Source organism: Sapajus apella, unplaced genomic scaffold, assembly GCF_009761245.1.
Source record: "Sapajus apella isolate SASKATOON/1434 unplaced genomic scaffold, GSC_monkey_1.0 scaffold37, whole genome shotgun sequence".
Taxonomy (NCBI): Eukaryota; Metazoa; Chordata; class Mammalia; order Primates; family Cebidae; genus Sapajus; species Sapajus apella.
Genome location: NW_022436977.1, coordinates 9,841,651 through 9,861,308, shown reverse-complemented (window position 1 = coordinate 9,861,308; position 19,658 = coordinate 9,841,651). Strand labels below are relative to the sequence as shown.

At 43.4% G+C, this 19,658-nt stretch overlaps 1 protein-coding gene, 1 non-coding gene and 1 pseudogene across 2 annotated transcripts in view; 1 reads left to right on the top strand and 2 right to left on the bottom strand.

The window, feature by feature from the left end:
* Positions 1-7,383, bottom strand: part of PRTG (protogenin) — a 128,982-nt gene extending 121,599 nt beyond the window's left edge. Inside the window, exons 1-2 of the mRNA XM_032297376.1 lie at positions 7,098-7,383; positions 4,684-4,986 (exon numbers count right to left, since the gene is read on the bottom strand). Coding sequence (XP_032153267.1) covers positions 4,684-4,986; positions 7,098-7,191 — 397 coding nt within the window. The 5' untranslated portion in view covers positions 7,192-7,383. The remainder of the gene's footprint in view (positions 1-4,683; positions 4,987-7,097) is intronic.
* LOC116564650 lies at positions 3,704-3,829 on the bottom strand. The gene has a single exon (XR_004275023.1). It is a non-coding gene; the product is annotated as a U4atac minor spliceosomal RNA (small nuclear RNA).
* A 3,494-nt stretch (positions 7,384-10,877) lies between the features above and the next one.
* LOC116564338 lies at positions 10,878-11,705 on the top strand (annotated as a pseudogene).
* Positions 11,706-19,658: the final 7,953 nt, after the last annotated feature.

Here is a 19,658-nt window from a genome sequence, read left to right as displayed (position 1 = left end):
TCACTAATTAAGTGTAAAGTGAGAAAAACTGGTTCCATTACCCAGAGATTGTCAGTCACCTGATAAACAGACTTTAAAGTAGAAAAACTTTAAGAACCAAGTGTCATTCTTTAAAAGCCTATAGAACTATACATGCAATTTTTACTTCCTTCACTTGACTTATACAATATTAAGACGGCCAATTTTATGTTAAACATATACTTCTGAACCAGTTCTCCTCTTTTTAAAGACAAATTTTTTTTATTTTTTTTTTATTTTTTTGGATCCCAGGAAGCATCAACTGAACCTTACCTACAATGTTGGCAGATTGGTTTCTCTAAATACCTCAGTTCTGTTGGTTTGAGTTTTCCAAAATCAAATGACTTTTACTCGTGTTTTAGTATTCTTGAATTAGGGCAGGTAGCTGCTCACAGCTTGACTTCAAGTGAACAGGCACACAAGTACAAGACTCAGTCCTTTCCAGCGCCTACAGCTCTCAGTAAAACAGTGACAGTGTAGCAAAATCTTGGCTATTTGGGGTCTGGGATCATTAATAAAATCCAAAATCTACGATGTAGTCTCATAGTTCATACAGTTCTCTTTTCAATATACCACTTCCTCCTCTTTTTTTTTTTTAAACATGACTCTTTAAATGTTTTTAATATATTTTAACTTCACATTTCAAGAACGGTATTATTATATTTTATGCATTACTTTTTAATATACAAGCCACACCCAAAGAAGTTTTTCATTAATCACATATAAACCCTCACATTTAATCTTAATTTAAATTGATGAATGTTTTTCTTAATTTTAAAGAAAACCTACATCCTTTTAATGGAAACAACTATTTCTACCTAAAAAGTTACAGAAATGCACCGACAAACAACTTTACCAATGGCAAAATTAACCTCAAAATTTTGGTTAAAAAATCAGAAAGTTACAATAATTCCTATGCTCTTCCAGCTACCAAGGGACACATGAAAAAATATTTTTTACCCAAACGAACAGTCCTGGAAAACCAAAGGAATATAAGCTAGCTTTATGTTCTTTTTCCCCTCTATCCTAAGACTTCAATTTCCGCCTTTTATTGAAAGGAAATAAACAGCTAGCTTCCTGTTCAATCACTAGCTTAGAGCCAGTCTTTTACACATCACAGAACACAACCCGCCTCCTCCTTTACTTCTCTCAAATGTCTCTTATCTTAATTTAAACTTGTTGAAACATGAGACCATTTTACCACACTAATGCCTTCCTGTGAAATTTATCTTATTTCAACATTAAGAATACAAGAAAAGTCAAGATACCCATAGATTACTCCTTATTCCTAAAATATTTAAATTTAGATAACGAAGACTTAGTACCCATGAAAGCGAAAATTTGATTTGCTAAAATTTAGTAATATTGAAATTCATAGGCAACGGTTTAATCTTCTGTTCTTGCTATTGTACACAACTAGAAAAAGGACGTCACTCCTCTTTCTATTCCAATTACATGAAAACCTAAGACAGCTAACATGGCTATCAATAAAAAGGATTACCTTTTTTTAAAGCTAAATATTACTTTAACCCTATACTTTCTTTTAAAAATGGGATGCCTTAGTAAAACCAAGCTAGATGAATTCTTTTGTGCTTGAATGAACAACAGGAAAGCAAAGCCTCCAGGCCTTTGGGGAGGAACCTTGTCCCTGCAGCCCTGCTCTGATGTGCTTGGGAGATAAGGCTCCATAGTGACACTTAAGGAAAGGCCTGTTCACATTTGAATTTCTGCATTCCTCAAGAACAATTCACGGCAATAACTAACTTTGCAGAAGAGCTACATGAAAGCTTTGGCCAATGAATGAGGGTCATCTGCTCTTTATCACAAGGGTAAACCTCATCCTGGCCAGTTTCTAACCTTTTAACCCTGTGAATTCCTAATTTACACATGAATAATGGAATTCTTGCCTAGAGTGCAACTTTCAGCTTCTAGTTCCTAAGTTTAGAAACCAAGACTTGATTGCCTGTGTGTTAAAAATCTAAAACTTGCACAGATTAAAGTTTTAGATTTCCAGGTGCTGTAGTATTGTGCTTCTGTACAACCAAAAAATATGCTTACTGACAAAATCCTTGACTAAGAAAAAGAACACACTTGTACCCTGCTGCTATCAATACCTAAAAAAGAACTAGCTTTAAATTCAAGGGGGAAAAGAAAACCAGAATGTCCACTTAATGCCTATTATCTTCCTGTTTAAGATACATGTATCTCTCTGAACACAGGCTAAAGGGATTTGAACCTCCATCAACTAAACATTTCTTAGATATCACAACTTTGTTAATTTAAAAAATACATAAAATATAAAAACTACTTCACCATAACAGCCTGCAAAATGATTCACATGTAATCTTTTATCATTAGTGATAATTTCTATAAAGATACAAAAATCTAAGATATTTAAAAAGCCAGTTCTGACATTTTGTTTGTTACACCTATTACATACCATTCAGATTTTATTTATGAAGTTAGAAAGCCCTGTATTTTTCCAAAAGTATTTCTGGAAGCCCTAGAATTCTGTCAGGCACCTCAGGAGGTCCTGGAAACAATGTACAGTCATGACAAATGCTTCATCTTCTCATGGGCTATCTGGACACCTCCACTACCTACTCCCTATCCCGGGAAGATAAGTTACAGTTCCTGGATATGAAAACACAAGATTGTACAAACCCCAAAGGTGGAAAAATTACAACTCTATAGAACAAGTTTACAATGGACAAAAATTGAATGAACAGAATATAAGCATAAAAAGCACACTATCTTTAAAGCAGTACTATACAGAAAAACCATTACTCCATGAAAAAAATAATTACTGGCCAATGATAACAGGGACAGAGGGACAGGGGTGGGCAGGCAGGCAGAGGGAGGGGAGGAAAGGGACAGGAACAAGAGAAGGAGGGAGGGGGAGGAGGGTAGGTAGAAAGGAAAGAAGGGAGAAAGGTAAGGAAGGAGAATGGGAGGGGGAGGCGAGGGAGGAAAGGGATACGAGGAAGGAGGAAGGAAGAGGGAAGGGGGGAGGAAGGAAGGAAGTAGGGAGGGAGGGGGAAGGTAAGGGGAAGGAAGGAAGGAAGGAAGGGAGGGAAGGGAAGGAGATAGGGAGGGAGGGAAAGAAAAGGAAAGGAAAAATCAGAAATCCTCTCAGGTTTATACTATTCTTTGGCAAGGGTGGGAGTACGGCTAGAACTGCAAAGCTCTGATTTTTCTGATACATCAATATAGGAATATCTTTGTTTGCAATTTATTTTCTACAATTAATCACTACAGCAGAATAAAATAAATTACTAATATAAGGGTGGCATAAATGTGACCATGAACTGTTAACAGTAAAGACACCTAGGAAATTCCTGCCAACAGCTTTCTAAACTTCAATTGTATAGAACTTGAGACAACTATTTCCTAAAAATTATGCTATTTTTTCTTAAAGAGATGGGAGTCTCACTCCAGGCTGGACTCAAATTCCAGGGCTCAAGGAATCTTCCTGCTTCAGCCTCCTAAATAGCTGGGATTACAGGCTAACCACCAGCCCAGCTAAGATTATGCCTTTATCTTAAGAACTCCATCTACCTATTACTCAACTTGTAAATGATCGATTTATAAGTATAGTGCAAAATCTACCTTTTGTGGATTAACCAAAGCATGCAGGTAGAATGCCTTAAACCCTTTTTTTTTTTTTTTGTAAGTGGGTTTTCATTTTTCGAAAAATTGCACCAAGGTAAAGCAAAGCTCTAGCTGATGCGGGTGTGTTGGTTAGGTATTAGCAGTACTGCCCTCACTATGTGCTCATTGGACAGCAGCACAACCCCAAGAAAAGGATGATTAAAGGCCTTAAAATGTTTTAGGATTCAATTTTGCTTTCGAGATTTTTAGTCTATTAATCTTGAGACCTGTGTGTTTCATCACCTGAAAAAGGTGTAATGCCTCAGTGGGAACAAGGAGTTCAGTACCTGTCCTAGGCCCATCTTTACACTCAACAGTTACAGGTCAACCACCAAGCAGTGGATCACTTGGGCAAATGGTTGATCTGATGGGGTTGTTAACAGAAAAGAAATCATTAGATAGCAAACTTTATGGCAAAGGGGAAAAGTGAGGAGATCTGGGTTTAAGTCCATTAGCCATAATATGGAAATGGTCTTAATCTCTTTCCCTCCCAGCAGGAAGACTAGGAATACTTCAAAGGCTTAAAAGAGAGTGACCAATGCCCTCTCCTACAATTAAAAGGCAACATGGGTGATCCAAAAGCAGTCAGAGAAATGGAAGGTTGGGCTATAAGAAAGATTTAGCACTCAAGAGCCATCTGCAAAGCAGAAAAATTTGCTTGCAATTGTTTCATTAATCACAAATTTCCATAAGATTAAATTTTAGAACAACTTTTGTTGTGTTGGCCAAACTTCTACATCCAACTCTTCATACTGCGTGAAACACTTAAAATTTTTATAAAGTCACCTCTATAAGTTTTATTTTACTTGATGTTCTAAGCCTAACTTCTGTTCTCAATTACTCATTTGAATTTATTTTTTTTTTCGGACTTCTCTATATGCCTCAGCATCAACTATTATCTCCAGTAAAATTCTTCATATAAGCATGACTTAAGGGGTTATTATATTAATCAAGCAAGAAATCATCAAAATGTAGCAATGAAAATTGTCAACAACCAAAAACTTCAACACTTACTTGATAAGGTAAGATGAGCTTTTTGACTAAGAATGGCTCCATATTTGTTCACTGCCAAGCACTGATAAAATCCTTCATCGGACTGCTCTCCTCGTCTGCCTTCCACCTCGCTGATGTATAAAGAGCCGTTAGAAAGAACCTCGATTCGTTTATTTTCAGACAGTTTTGCTCCGTTTTTCAACCATGTGACCTTAATAGGAATTTCTCCGTGAGCTTGGCAATCTAAAACGACTGGGTCCTTTCTTGTGACAGTTACATCCTGTGGTTCTTTTATAAAAAACAGTTCGCTAAAGCACCACACTCCTATAAGGAAAAAAGGAGAATGCCACATCCAGAATTATAGGTATAAAATGATTCCTTAACACACGCCTGTAAAACACGTATTCAGGGTACAATAAGACAAAGTTTAACAAATCTTATTAGTTAACTTACAAACACCCTAATGAATCCATCTAAATTTCGGCAAACCGTTTCAACAAGTCAGAGAAATCACTTTTTACATCTTCACTAAAAGCACAGGGAAGATTTCAATAACTTCTATTCCTTGTACGAATTCTGTTCTCAAGTTCCTCGCTAGAGTTTCAGAATCATCAGGAAAACTCATGAGCACAAGCTGTTTGCTACTTTTACAAGCTTGTCAAAAAGATCTTGAACAGAGTAAGTCGTAAAAGTCTAATTTTACAAGAAATCATTAGCAAAACTCCAACTCTGTGAACAAGCAAGTTTATTTCTTTGTCCCTTGAAGTGTTTTTGGAACCCTTGGCACCTACTCCTTTGGGAACTGCGTTTATCTTTTGTGACAAATTACAAGTTTGCATTTTTCTATCTGCCCTTTTACAGCAGGGACTCTGTCTCCTCTCCTTGAAAGAAATCCATTTACTTAATTTCTGCAGAGCAAGCTAGGTATTTAAAAGACAAACAATAGACTTTGAAAAGTTGGTAACTCTTGCGGCTTGTACTCAGTGGGTGATCGGATTAGGAAACTTTTATTTCACTTTTTCAGAACTACCAACTGTTGGAAAAAATGTGTGACTAATTGGTCCTTACTGTCTAATAGGGATAGGAGATTGCTTAATCAACCAATACACATTTTTATCAGAGCAGAGGAAAGGCTTTATCCTAAGCATATACACATCGCCCCTGGCCCCTGCCAGGATAAAGCATTCGATGACCAACTAATACTCTGTCACCTCCTGCATTTAGTGCACAGGCCTCAAAGGCTTGCGTATTGATTGGGAGCGAATGGAGTATGGGGGTATGTGGGGGAAGAGTTGTTTCATCTTCCTCCGGATCGTTTTGGATCCTTGACTACAAATCCCCAGGAACGATTTGTTTCTCTTCAAGGCAGGTCCTCAGAATCCTCACTCCTCAGGACTCCAATAAGGTACTACCAGGGAGACGCGAGCCACCCTAATAACGCCCAGCGCTGCGCGCGGACCACTCCGGAAGACGCCCATTGTGTTCCTGAGCCACATCTGACTTTGATCCTCTTTTCAAGCCTAACAGAAACTAACCACTCGAGAAAAACTCTGGTGTTTGTAACTTGCAAATAAATAACCCTGTCTCCTGAACACCTCTCCTACCGTCACCCCAAATACTTTACACGTTTCTCTTTCAGGAAAAATGAGTTCATCCAAGTTTGTGTAAGACGAACCTAGAATATAGAAGAATCTTCAGATCCATACACACCTCAGGCCCTGACCACAAATACGTAGCTGTGGAAAATACATCCTATTTATCTAGTTCCAGCTTCGAAGACCTTTCTCCTTCCCTCGCCGGGGCACAAATCGGCCACTTCACTCCCAACCCTGCCAATTCCACCCTCCCATCTCCTCCTGGCTCGATCCGGAGCCGGAAAGCTGGTGCCGACTTGGGCTATGAGTTTACCTATTCCCTCTCGCAGCCCTAAAAAGTGGGGGAACTCCCACTGCAGACACGGGAAGCCGCGCGGAACCGCGGCGCCCCCTGCGCGGCGAGGCAGCCAGTAAGGAAACAATATAAATAAAGCCACGTGCGGCCACGGCAGCCCCGGCGGGCGGGCGGGCTGCCCGGAGCCCGGCTGGTCGCGGAGGCGGGGACGCGGCCGGAGCCGGGACAATGGCGCGAGAAATAAGAGACCAGAGTGGACAGCGGCCGCCAGAACTCCGCAGCCCGGGGCGCGCGGCAGGGAGGGGCGTGCGCCCGGAGAGGCTGCCGTAGTCCTGCCCGCGCCGCCGCAGAGCTCGCGGGCAACTCGTGTCTGCAGCCGGCGGCTCGGGACAGGCCGCGGGGCGAGAACAGGGGCCGGTGGTCAGCGCCACCACGGAGGACCCCGCCGCACGCTCCCCCCGTCCCACCGTTTCCTCTTTCCCCATCCCACTCGCGCCTGCTCCCGCCCCACAGAGGCACGAGAAAGCAGAAGAAAGCGCGCCCACCTGGCACGGGGCTGAGCAGCAGCAGGAGCAGGAGCGCGCGGAGCAGCATCCCCGGCGGCCGCAGCCGGGCGAGGGGTCGCAGAGGAGGCGCCATTCAGCGGAGCCGCGCGGGCATGCTCCCCGGCCGCCCCGAGCCGCTGTCCGCCTGCCGCCCCCGCCCCGGGCGCTCGCCGCTCGGCGGCTGGACGCACGCAGCCCGGCTCCCTGCTCCGGCACCGGCGTGGTGCGGCTCGACGCGGGTGTCTGCGGCTGCAAGGCGGGTGCCCGGATGGCCGCTCGCGAGAAGCCGGGGGCCTGAGAGTCCGGCTGGGGGCGGAGTGAGGCGGCGGCTGCAGAGGGCGGGGGCGGCGGAGTGGACAGCGCCGCGGCCGCCGGCCTGGGACTACTTTCTACATCTGGCCCCTGGTCTGGGACCGGGAGGTTGGCGCGGTCGGCGGAGGGAGACGTTGGGAGGGGGCCGGGGGCGGCCGGGTCGGGGCTCTGAGGGGGAGGGGATGGGCCCCGCCGGACAATGCACCTGGGGGTCAAGCCCCGACTGAGGGTCTCCGGCCCGCGTCCCCGCCCCTTCTGCCTCCGCGCCACCGTCGGGGACAGAGCCACAAAGGCCGCTGAGGATTGGGGAATGGGGAGGCCGGGGAGGGCTGGTGTTGAGAGACGGGGAAAGGCCGGAGGCTTCCCCTCTGATGGCCCTCGCCCACCCCCTCCTTCCCTCACACGCGGAGGCCCTGTGCAGGGAAATCTCACTCTTTCCCACTTCAGAGATTTGTCAGCTCCACTGGAGGCATCTCCGGGTGATAAGCCCCCGGAGATGCCCCCGTGCATTTGGGCACGGCTCTTCTCCCTGCCCCCATTAGATGCGGCGCGGGCTTAAAAATATCTCCGGAGAGTGTTCTCAAATGAACAGTCGCCTTCAAGGGAGAGGGTTTATTATCTCTTCTTCAAGTTAGTCAACTTCTTTAATTTGTGAGAACTGTGCACACAAAAGGCTCTGTCCTGAGAGCAGAAGCGAGATCAGGGGATTTCTAGATTCTGTGGGCTTGCTCCGAGAAGCGGGCTTTGATAGATTGCTTGGTTAGAAATTAAACTAAGACACAAATGTTGTGAATTTGTTCACATCTAAATTTCATTAAGGATAACAGGAGTTGAAACGTACATTTAAAGAATATAATCAGATTGCTAAACGTGTGGATCACAGAGCGCATTTACATATGGATTAACATTTGCTAATCCAAAACTAAATCTGTGGCACATGATGAGGGCACAGGCTAAAAGCTAGCCTTCATGAAGGCTGCTGACAGAAAGCTAGTTTTGGTCACCAAAACATCAACACACTGCCTTTAGCATGTTCCAGAAATCCTCCTGGCCCGGTGTGGTGGGTTATGTTTGTAATCCCAGCACTTTGGGAGGCCGAGGCAGGCGGATCACTTGAGGTCAGGAATTTGAGACCAGCCTGGGCAACATAAGGAGACCCCCCATTCCCCCAAAACTTATCTGCTCCGGTAGTCTCAGCTACTTGTGAGGCTGGGGTGGGAGGACCGCTTGAGACTAGAAGTCGAGGCTGGGGTGAGCTATGATCAGGCCACTGCACTCCAGCCTGTTTCCAATAAATAAACTCTCCTGATGAAGTAGTGAGAAAAAAAAAAGTTTCGAACTTTAGCACTACCTTCCCGGCTTAAGCTCGTTATAGTAAGGAACAGAATATTTAGCAGTTTCAACTTAACTGCATGTAAAACAGTAATATCCTTGGTATATTGCTTCTAAAACTCTATTTGAAACTTAAATGAAACTGGACTATTTCTAAGCATCAGAATAAAGGTGCATTGGAAGGGAAAACCTTTAGAGGTAATAAAATGAAATACTTGCGAGGATGTTTTAAATATCTGATAATTCAAATTTACACAAAATTATATTCCTGTTTGCCATTACACCTTTTTGTTTTTTCTTTTTCTTTTGAGATGAAGTCTCTGTTGCTGAAGCTGGAGTGCAGTGACACAATCTCGGCTCACTGCAACCTCCACCTCCCAAGTTCAAGAGATTCTCCTGCCTCAGCCTCCTGAGTAGCTGGAACTACAGACACATGTCCAGCTAATTTTTGTATTTTTAGTAGAGACAGAGTTTCACTATGTTGGCCAGGCTGGTCTTGAACTCCTGATCTTGTGATCTGCTCACCTCAGCCTCCACCCAGCCTATTTTTTTTTTTTAATTGTAGGACATTCTCCCTCTTCCCTTTCTCCCTGTTCCCTTTCCATCGATCCCAAGTGCTCATATTTCCTGAATAACACAGTACATGTCTTGGACACTTACATTTTCTCTCATGTATAATACTTGTCTTATATCATGTGCTAGGCTACATAAACTAATTAAGGACTTGTTATCTAGTTCTGGGATTCTCCACAATTTCCATCCAGCTCAGTATATAGTGTGTAACGCTGCAGTTGTTAAAAGCCTGGTTTGGGTGTCTAACACACTAGCATTCAAATTTCAGAGTTATACAGACAAGTCACTCATGCTCTCAGACCTAATTCATTTAATGAGACTAAGAATAATACCGATGGGGTCTGGACGAGGTGGCTCACGCCTGTAATCCCAGCACTTTGGGAGGCCAAGGTAGGTGAATCACCTGAGGTCAGAAGTTCAAGACCAGCCTGGCCAACATGGTGAAACCCCGTCCCTACTAAAAATACAAAAAATAGGAAGCTGAGGCAGAAGAATTGTATGAACCCAGGAAGCAGAGGTTGCAGTGAACGGAGATCGTGCCATTGCACTCCACCCTCGGTGACAGAGTGAGACTCCATCTAAAAAAAAAAAAAAAAGAACAACACTGATGGGCTGCTGTGATATAAAATGATGCATGGAAAATACTGGTGCAAAGCTCTATAAATCCTTGCAATTATTTTTATTTAGTAAGTAAATATTCTCAATAGTGGCAAATCTTTGTTTTTTCAGAGTGGGCTTGATATTGAAAAAATTTTAGGAGTCAAAGCTGATTAATTTGTTTGGTGATTATGCTGATAGTGACTCTAATGACTTCTTTCAGTAGTTTCTAAGCTGGTCCTGAAAGAGGTTAGAAGTGCCTGGGTGTCTAACTTCCCAAAGCTACCTCCTCGGAGAGTAAGTGTCATGGAGATAAACAACTACCTAAGCCCTGTTTGTTTTTGTATTCTAAAACAATTGTTTTTAGACCAGAAAGAGTAGAGTCAATATAATTAAAGAGAATTGAAATCTGAGGGTAGGTTTAAAAAACAGTACAGATTATTTATTTAACAAATTCAAGTCTTATGTCCCAATTCTGAGGGGGGGATAATCATAACTTCACCCATCAAATTATAGAGCTGTAGCAAATATCTTCAAACCCTCTGACCTCTCATCATTATCTAGTTCTATAAAATCATAGGGCCATTTGCAGAAGTGTTTGAACCACAGTGATAAAAGACAGTAAAAGTCTAGTGAGTTGTTCGATTTTTCATTTAACAAATAATTACTGAGCTGCTACTATGATGATTAGAAGACTACGCCCTGATGTGGATCACCTGCCATGATATTAACATTTCGGTAATCACTCCTGACGAGCTTAATATTTATCATCAGAAATATTTTGAAATTGATTATTTTGAAAGTGAGTTGTGGCTGGGCATAGTGGCTCAGGCCTGTAATCCCAGCACTTTGAGAGGCTGAGGTGGGCAGATGGATTTTGTCCAGGGGTTTGAGACCAGCCTGGGCAACATGGGGAAACCCCATCTTTACAACAAAAACAAAAAAAATTAGCTGGGTGTAGTGGTACATGCCTGTAGTCCCAGGTACGCAGCAGGCTGAGGTGGGAGAACTCCCTTAGCCTGGGAGGATGAGGCTACAGTGAGGCGTGATCAAGCGACTACACTCTAGCCTGGGCAACAGAGTAAGATCCTATCTCAAAAATAAGTAAAGAAAACTACAGGAGCTCTTTCCTTTCGCTGCCGCCACCACAACCATGAGTATGCTCAGGCTTCAGAAGAGGCTCCCTTCTAGGGTCCTCCACTGTGGCAAGAAGAAGGTCTGGTTGGACCCCAGTGGCACCAGTGAAATCACCAATGCCAACTCCCATCAGCAGATCCGGAAGCTGATCAAAGATGGGCTGATCATCCACAAGCCTGTGACCATCCATTTCCGGGCTTGATGCCCAAACACCACCTTGACCTACCAAAAGGGCAGGCACATGGTCATAGGTAAGCAAGAGGGTACAGCCGATGCCCAAATGCCAGAGAAGTTCACATGGATAAGGAGAATGAGGATTCTGCACCTGCTGCTCAGAAGATAACATGAATCTAAGAAGCCTGATTGCCACATGTATCACAGTCTGTACCTGAAAGTGAAGGGTAATGTGTTCAAAAACAGGCAGATTCTCATGGAACACATCCACAAGCTGAAGGCAGACAAGGCCTGCAAGAAGCTCCTGGCTGACCAGTTGAGGCCCGCAGGTCTAACACCAAGGAAGCATGCAAAAGAGAGCCTCTAGGCCAAAAAGGAGATCATCCAGACTTTGTCCAAGGAGGAAGAGACCAAGAAATAAAAGCTCCCCCTTTGTCTGTACATAATGGCCTCTCTGATTACATAGATCAACCATTAAAATAAGCCTTTATCTGCAAAAAGTAAAAAGAAAACTATAAATAAAAACAAAAGTGAGTTGTAACTATTGGGCTTGTAAAATGGTGCAACTGCTATGGAAAACAGTATGGCGTTACTAAAAATAATTAAAAATAGACCAGGTGCAGTGGGTCACACCTGTAATTCCAACACATTGGGAGTCCAAGGTGGCACATCATTTGAGGTCAAGAGTTTGAGACCAGCCTGACCAACATGGTGAAACCACCTCTCTACTAAAAATATAAAAAAAAAATCAGGCGGGCATGGTGGCAAATGCCTGTAGTCCCAGCTACTCAAGAGGCTGAGACACGAGAATTGCTTGAATCCAGGAGGTAAAGGCTGCAGTGAGCTGAGATCACACCACTGCACTCCAGCCTAGGTGACGAGGCAAGACCCCATCTCAAAAAAAAAATTATTAAGAGGGGCTGGGTGCAGTGGCATGTGCCTGTAGTCCCAGCTGCTGAGGAGGCTGAAGAAGGAGGATCACTTGAAGCCAAGAGTTTGAGGCTAGCCTGGGCAATATAGTGAGACCCTATCTCTAAAAACGAATAAATAAAATAAAAATTAGTGATGGTAAATTTGTTATGTGTTTTTTACCACAATAAAAATCATTGCACATAAATGCATAGGAAATGCAGTGATAAAGGATAGGCATGGTGGCTCACGCCTGTAATCCCAGCACTTTGGGAGGCCGAGGTGGGCACACTGCCTGAAGTCAGGAGTTCAAGACCAGCTTGGCCAACACAGTGAAACCCCATCTCTACTAAAGATACAAAAATTAGCTGGGTGTGGTGGCACACGCCTATATTCCCAACTATCGAAAGGCTGAGGCAGGAGAATCACTTGAACTCAGGAGGCAGAGGTTGCAGTAAGCTGAGATCGCACCACTGCACTCCAGCCTGGGCGACAGAACAAGACTCCGTCTCAAAAAAAAAAGAAAAAAAAGGAAATGCAGTGATGATGATGAGGTAGAAGCCTATATTTGCCAATAATTGTGGATGGGTGTAGGTCAAAGAAAAAAAAAAGCAGCTGGGCACGGTAGCTCACGTTTATAATCCCAGCACTTTGGGAGGTTGAGGTGGGTGGATTACTTGAGGCCAGGAGTTGAGACTAGCCTGGCCAACATTGGTGAATCCCCATCTCTACTAAAAGTACAAAAATTAGCTGAGCATGGTGGCTTGAACCTGTAGTCCCAGCTACTCGGGAGGCTGAAGCAAGAGAATTGCTTGAACCCAGGAGGCGGAGGTTGCAGTCCACAGAGACCGCACCACTGCACTCCAGCCTGGGCGAGAGTGAGAATCTGTCTCAAAAAAAAAAAAAAAAATAGCCAGGTATGGTGGCTCATGCCTTTAATCCCAGCTACTCAGGAGGTTGAGGCAAGAAAATGGCTTGAACCCTGGAGGTGGAGGTTGCAGTGAGCCAATATTATGCCATTGCACTCCAGCCTGGGCAACGACAGAGAAACTCCATCTCAAGAAAGAGAGAGAGAGAATGAGAGGCAGAGAGAGGAGGGAGAGGGGGAGGGAGGTAAGGAGAGAAAGGAAGGAAGGAAGGAAAAGGAAGGAAGGAAGCAGATAGTTTTATTTCAATAAGACATTTGACCACTTGAATCTCATGATATTCTTATGCATTAGATGAAGAAATGTTGATTGGATATTAAAGGGATTATGCAAGATAACATTGGATGGAAGCTTCTATTCACTCCCACTCAAAAACTCTCTGTTGCCAAGTAACTCCCTGGAAACTTTAAAAAACCCACTCTCCATTAAGTTTCTCTTGCTGCTGCCCATGTTTCTGTTCAGTGACTCTGTCTGAGCCATTGCATTAGAATGGGCTCTCAATAGACTTCCAACAAAACTTCCAATCTTTTTATATGCACATCCATGTTTATAGTGGATACCAGGTTAATTTTCCTGTGATACAGTGTTTCTGCTGATCAAAATCTTTCACAGCCTCATTACCTGTATAACGTCCTCTTTGCCTATAAAATGACAAAGTGCTCATTACAAAATTCTTAATTCTAACGGCCGTCTGGTCTGGCTCCAAACTACCATTGCAACTGTACAATTTTTCCTTATATGTATTAAACACTCAGGCCAGGGTGAGTGATCTGATGTTTTCCCAACAGCACTTGAATTATCCTGACTCTGAGCTTTTGCAGGGTCTCTTCCCTAAACCTTAGTACTCCCCTTACCTTTCACACCCATACTGTAATTGAGAACTTTTCAAATATTAATATATTTTCAAGGACAGTGCAGATGTTATTTTGTCTGAAATCTTACAGTACTTTTGTGGCACATAACTTGTACATATTTTATCACAAGCCAGTAAGCATCTTGAGGTTACAAATCGTACCTAATTCACCTTTGCGTTCTTTACAATGTGAAGGACATTGCCTTGCAATTATTAAGAAGTCAATACTGTAATCCCAGCATTTTGGGAGGCCGAGGCGGGTGGATCACGAGGTCAGGAGTTGGAGACCAGCCTGACCAACATGGTGAAACCCTGTCTCTACTAAAAGTACAAAAATTAGCTGGTGTTGTGGTGGCACGTGCCTGTAATCCTAGCTACTCAGGAGGCTGAGGCAGAAGAATCGCTCGAACCCAGGAGATGGAGGTTGCAATGAGCCGAGATCATGCCACTGCACTCCAGTCTGGGAGACAGAGCAATACTCCATCTCAAAAAAAAAAAAAATAGGTTACATGATAGAATAAGAGTTTTCTCCACTCCTGGTAATTGTCTAGGAAGTTGAAGACTAAGAAAAGAGGTCGTGAGAGACTCCTCAAGTGAAGATGAGGAGTACAACAATTTCCAACAGAGAGGAAGAGAGGAGGAAACAGGAACCAGAAGTAACTCAGGCACCAGAACTGAAGGGGCGGGAAAGAAGAAGTGTTGAAGGGTGTGTAACAGCAGAGGGGAGCGAGGACGTTTAGAACTAAGGCCAAGTGCACTGGGCATCACCTTGGACATATGCCAGCACTGGGAAGAGTCTTAGAAAAACAGCTGAGGGCTGGCCACAGTCACTCATTCAACAAAGTTCTGAGCATCAAATGTGTTTCAGGAACGGATAGATGTTAGAAATACAGCTATAAGAAAATTACATAAATACTGAATATTATGATGAAGACTGTAATGTTCAGGGTAACATAAAAACAGAGATTAAGGAGCAATTTGTATTCCTGTGGTGGAATGAGAGGGAAAAGGAGAGAGGATGCTACCAAAAAATGTGAGAAGTCTCAAATTTTACCTTGCTTGCAGAACAACAAGTTAGCCTGCCACTGTGCCATGGATGCAGCGTCAGAGATGAAGGACATTATTTTGCTCTTGGCAATAGTACTAATCAGAGTATCAGCAATTTTGCATCAATCCCCAGGTCTCAAATCCCACAGAGCAACTACAAAGGGAGCCAGATGTCACCTGTACGTGCAGTGGGTTGTGATACAGGAGAGGAACCCAAAACTTAGAGAACCCAAATCTTTTATAGCAGGCAGTAAGCATGACTGCCTTGCTTTGGACGGAGACGCTATCTTTGTCTTCCAAGGCTGTTCACTATACAAACATTCTTAAAGATATAGTCCACATCAGAGTGTATTCAGCGTCTTTCTTGCAAGTTGTGCAAGAGACTCATGGAGAAATACCACCTAACATGTGCTGCACAGGGAGCTTATATTTGTGGTGAATCTGGAGGGTGAGTTGAAATTTTCTAGTTGGACTGGATTGGCCTTCCAACGAGAACAATAGGAATAAGCCATTGAAGTATGAAAGACTAAGGCATATACAGGAAACTACAGGTACTTCAGTACAGCTGGAATGCAGACCACATTGGAGAGAAAAGAGGCATGCCATGCACAAGAGCTTGAACCTTGTCCTGGAAGCCTTGACTTCCCAAAGGCCACACTTTGGAATAGTTGCCGTGTTTCAGTTCTCAGTACCTCTTACCTGAGCCATTGCATTAGAATCAGCTCTCAATACACTTCTGATAAACCTTCCAATCTTTTCATATGCCCACCCATTTTTATAGTTACTACCAGGTGAACAGGTGTCCTGTTCAGGTGCTTTAGCAGTTTTATCTCACTCATAACCAGATAAGCTTGGTTTAACTATTCTCATTTTACAGATGAGCAGAAGCTCAGAGGGGTTAAGTCACTTAGTCTAGATCACACAGCAGATACATGACAAAGGCACGATCCTCCCCCAAGTTTACCTGACTCAGTTTTTGTCCTTAGAATTCTGAGTATACTGTGAAAACTAAAAGAGATAGAGGTATGATAGCTGGACAAACATTCTTGAAGATTATAGTCCACATCACAGTACACAGATAAACTACTGACAGACTAACAAGGTAATTTTTATTAGCTGAGAGTTGTTTCTCTATTTCCTGTGCTCTGAAATGACACTTCTCACTGGTTCTTCCTGTCACACTCTCTATTCTCCTCACAGTCTACCTGAGACTGCCACCTTTTTTCTGCTTTGCATGGACTAGTAAACCACAGGTAGAGAGGGGATGTGAAATAACTCCCTTGCTTTTCATATAGCATGGAATTTCACTGAGATAGACATGAACGCCTACTCTTTGGTTAATTCAGTTGCATTTGATGGATAAGAGTCAGGGTTGGGCATGGGGAAACATGACTATTGGTGCAGTTGGTGAAAAGACCTGCAGGTATTGATTACAACTGAACCAACAATCTATGTGATTGTCAATCTCACTAATGCAAACCCATGCTGTGCTCATAGATGTGTACTGTCCAGGACAAGGAAGACTTAGTTTCACATATGCCACTTTGGTCATACTAGGTCTGGCATATTATAGCCATCTCTGAAGTCTACATTTTAAGAGGTGAAGACAGCCTAGAATGCAGACAACAACTAAGAAGCTAAAATGTTTGGAAACCAAAATACAGAAGGTCTCCAACTTACAATGGTTTGACTAACAATTTTTTAACATTACCATAGCGCAAAGGTAATACACATTCAGCAGAAACTGTACTTTAGATTTTGAATTTTGATCGTTCCCCAGACCAGAGAAATGCGATGTGTTGCTCTCTCACAGTGCTGTGCAGCCCTAACGGACCACACTTCCCAGTCAGCCACGTGATCAGGAGGGTAAACAACCACGAGATAGTTAGCACTTTATTATAAAACAGGCTCTGTGTTAGATGATTTTGCCCAACTGTAGGTGAATGTAAGTGTTCTAAGCATGTTTAATGTAGGCTAGGTTAAACTGTGATGTTTGGTAGGTTCGATGTATTAAATGCATTTCTTTTTTTTTTTTCTTTTGAGATGGAGTCTCATTCTGTCACTCAGGCTGGAGTGCAGTGGTACGATCTCAGCTCAATTCAACCTCTACCTCCTGGGTTCAAGCGATTCTCTTGTCTCAGCCTTCTGAGTAGGTGGGATTACAGGCCTGCACCACCATATCCAGTTAACTTTTGTATTTTTAGTAGAGATGGGGTTTTACCATGTTGGCAAGGCTGGCCTCGAAATCCTGACCTCAAGTGATGTACCCACCTCGGCCTCACAAAGTGCTGGGATTACAGGTGTGAGCTACCCACACCTGGCCAAAATGCATTTTTGACTTAGAATATTTTCAATATACGATGGGTTTATGGGAGTTACAACCACATTGTAAGTCGAAGAGCATTTGTGATACTAACATCAGCAACTGCAATAGCTAATCCATTTTACAGAGGACGACATAGGCTTGGAGGAGTTAAGAAATTTTCTCATCTGGGCACAGTGGCTCATGGCTATAATCTCAGCACTTTGGGAGGCTGAGGCGGGTGGATCACCTGAGGTCAGGAGCTCAGGATCAGCCTGGCCAACACGGTGAAACCCAGTCTCTACAAAAATACAATTAAAAAAAATTAGCCGGGCATGATGGTGGGTGCCTGTAATCCTAGCTATTTAGGTTGCTGAGGCAGGAGAATCACTTAAACCTGGGAGGCGGAGGTTGCAGTGAGCCCAGATTGCGCCATTGCACTTCAGCCTGGGCAACAGAGCAAGACTGTCTCAAAAAAAAAAAAAAAAAAAAAAGAGAAAGAAAGAAAAAGAAAATAAATTTTTCCAAGGTCATATAACCAGTAGGTGATAATGGACAATTCAAATCTGGGCTCCTCTGATCCATGCTTTATTGCTTCATGTGTATTGTTTCCTTAACAGCCCCAAGAGTCACTTTATTCCTGGGCCCCTATTTGTGTAGGGTTCACAGGTCCCTAGTAGACAGGATTTAATGTCAATTAAATTTTTATTTCAGGGATTCAACCACGATGCAAATGGCAAGCAAAATACACACATGTATGAAAATATGGGGTGCCTGAATATAACTTCTAGGATCTAAAAGGGAATCATCCCCTCCTCTTCAGCAATGGTCTTATCTTCCTGTAAGGGCTCTATTTCCAGCTGTTTCATATAACTTAAGGAGGAGAAAGAAAGAAAATTAGGAAATGAAAAATCTGAGGAGGCTGAAGAAAAGAGTGACAATGAGAAGAGGTGAAAAAAAGTGTGCCGACTAAAGCGAAAGTTGTGGAAAAAATCACAATAACATCAAAATAACTGTGGGTTTTAGAAGGTCTCCACCTGGGACAGGTGCTGTGGCTCACACCTATAATCCCAGAACTTTGGGAGGCCGAGACGGGTGGATTACTTGAGGTCAGGAGTTCGAGACCCACCTGGCCAACATGATGAAACCCCGTCTCTACTAAAAATACAAAAAATTAGCCAGGTGTGAAGGCAGGTACCTGTAATCCCAGCTACCTGGGAGGCTGAGACAGAATTGCTTGGACCCAAGAGGTGGAGGTTGCAGTGAGCCAAGATCATGCCATTGCACTCCAGCCTGGGCAACAAAAATGAAACTCTGTCTCGACAAAAACAAAAACAAAAAGAGCCTCCATCTGCCCACCCATCCTGCTGCAGATCTCCTGAAGAGGTACAGGTTCCTACTTCGCTCTGTTTGGTGGATGAGAGAAGAAAAAAGTGGTGGAGAGGGGAGAAAATGCCGTGGACAAAGATATTGGCCCCAACACCTTCATGCTTCATTAGAGGCACTCCGGGGGTTTAAAGGGACTTCAGCACTCCATGTCCAGACATACCCATGCTAAGCTTTTATTTAGTACTTTCATAAATCTTTATGACCGTCCTCAAATAGTGCACCATGCCTCAACACCTTTACATAGCACCTAGCAAAGTGCTTTGCATACAGCGGATGAGAAGTTCCCCAGATTTCTGAGGAGAGGAATAAACTGCTTTTCATTTTGTCTCCTGATGAGCGGAGAGGTACCGATAGTCTACAGTCCATGGTTGGTACGTGTGTGTGGTGGGGTGATGTGGCAGTAGGAAAGGAAAGATAGTTCACAATTAGAAGCCTCTGAACTGTGTCCTCCCGATCCCCAGCTCGCCTGGCCAGCATCTCAAGTGCCAAGCGTTTAAGGAACACCACACTCTCTCCACTTTCTGCCATGGGAAATGTTGATGATGCACATGGAGAGAGGTATCACGGTAACTTCCACCCTGTAATTTACTGAGGTCAGTTTTACGAACCAATCATTTTCCTGATCAGCTCCTCAAGGACTTCTACAAATTGTTAAGTATTTAATGTCTCATTGAAAATGGGTTTTATATCATTGGAATATTTCAAGCCTGTCACTCTACACTGGTCTACTATTATTCCTGTTCCTATCTGCCGTGATCCATAGCATTACTGGTATTTAGTTGCTGCTGTTTACTGTCTGCTGGGTGGCTGTATCCACACTGTCCACCATCTAGGAACCCAGAAACCTGCAGATTTCTCTCACTAAGCACACATGCTTCCAACTAACAAACACGTATATGTATTTCTCTAGTTTGTAGGTTGATGGCTATCATTGGCAAGGGATACTATGTGAAGGAGGTTTGGGGAGAGTACCTGTAATAATTATAATCAGATACATAGAATTGTTTAAA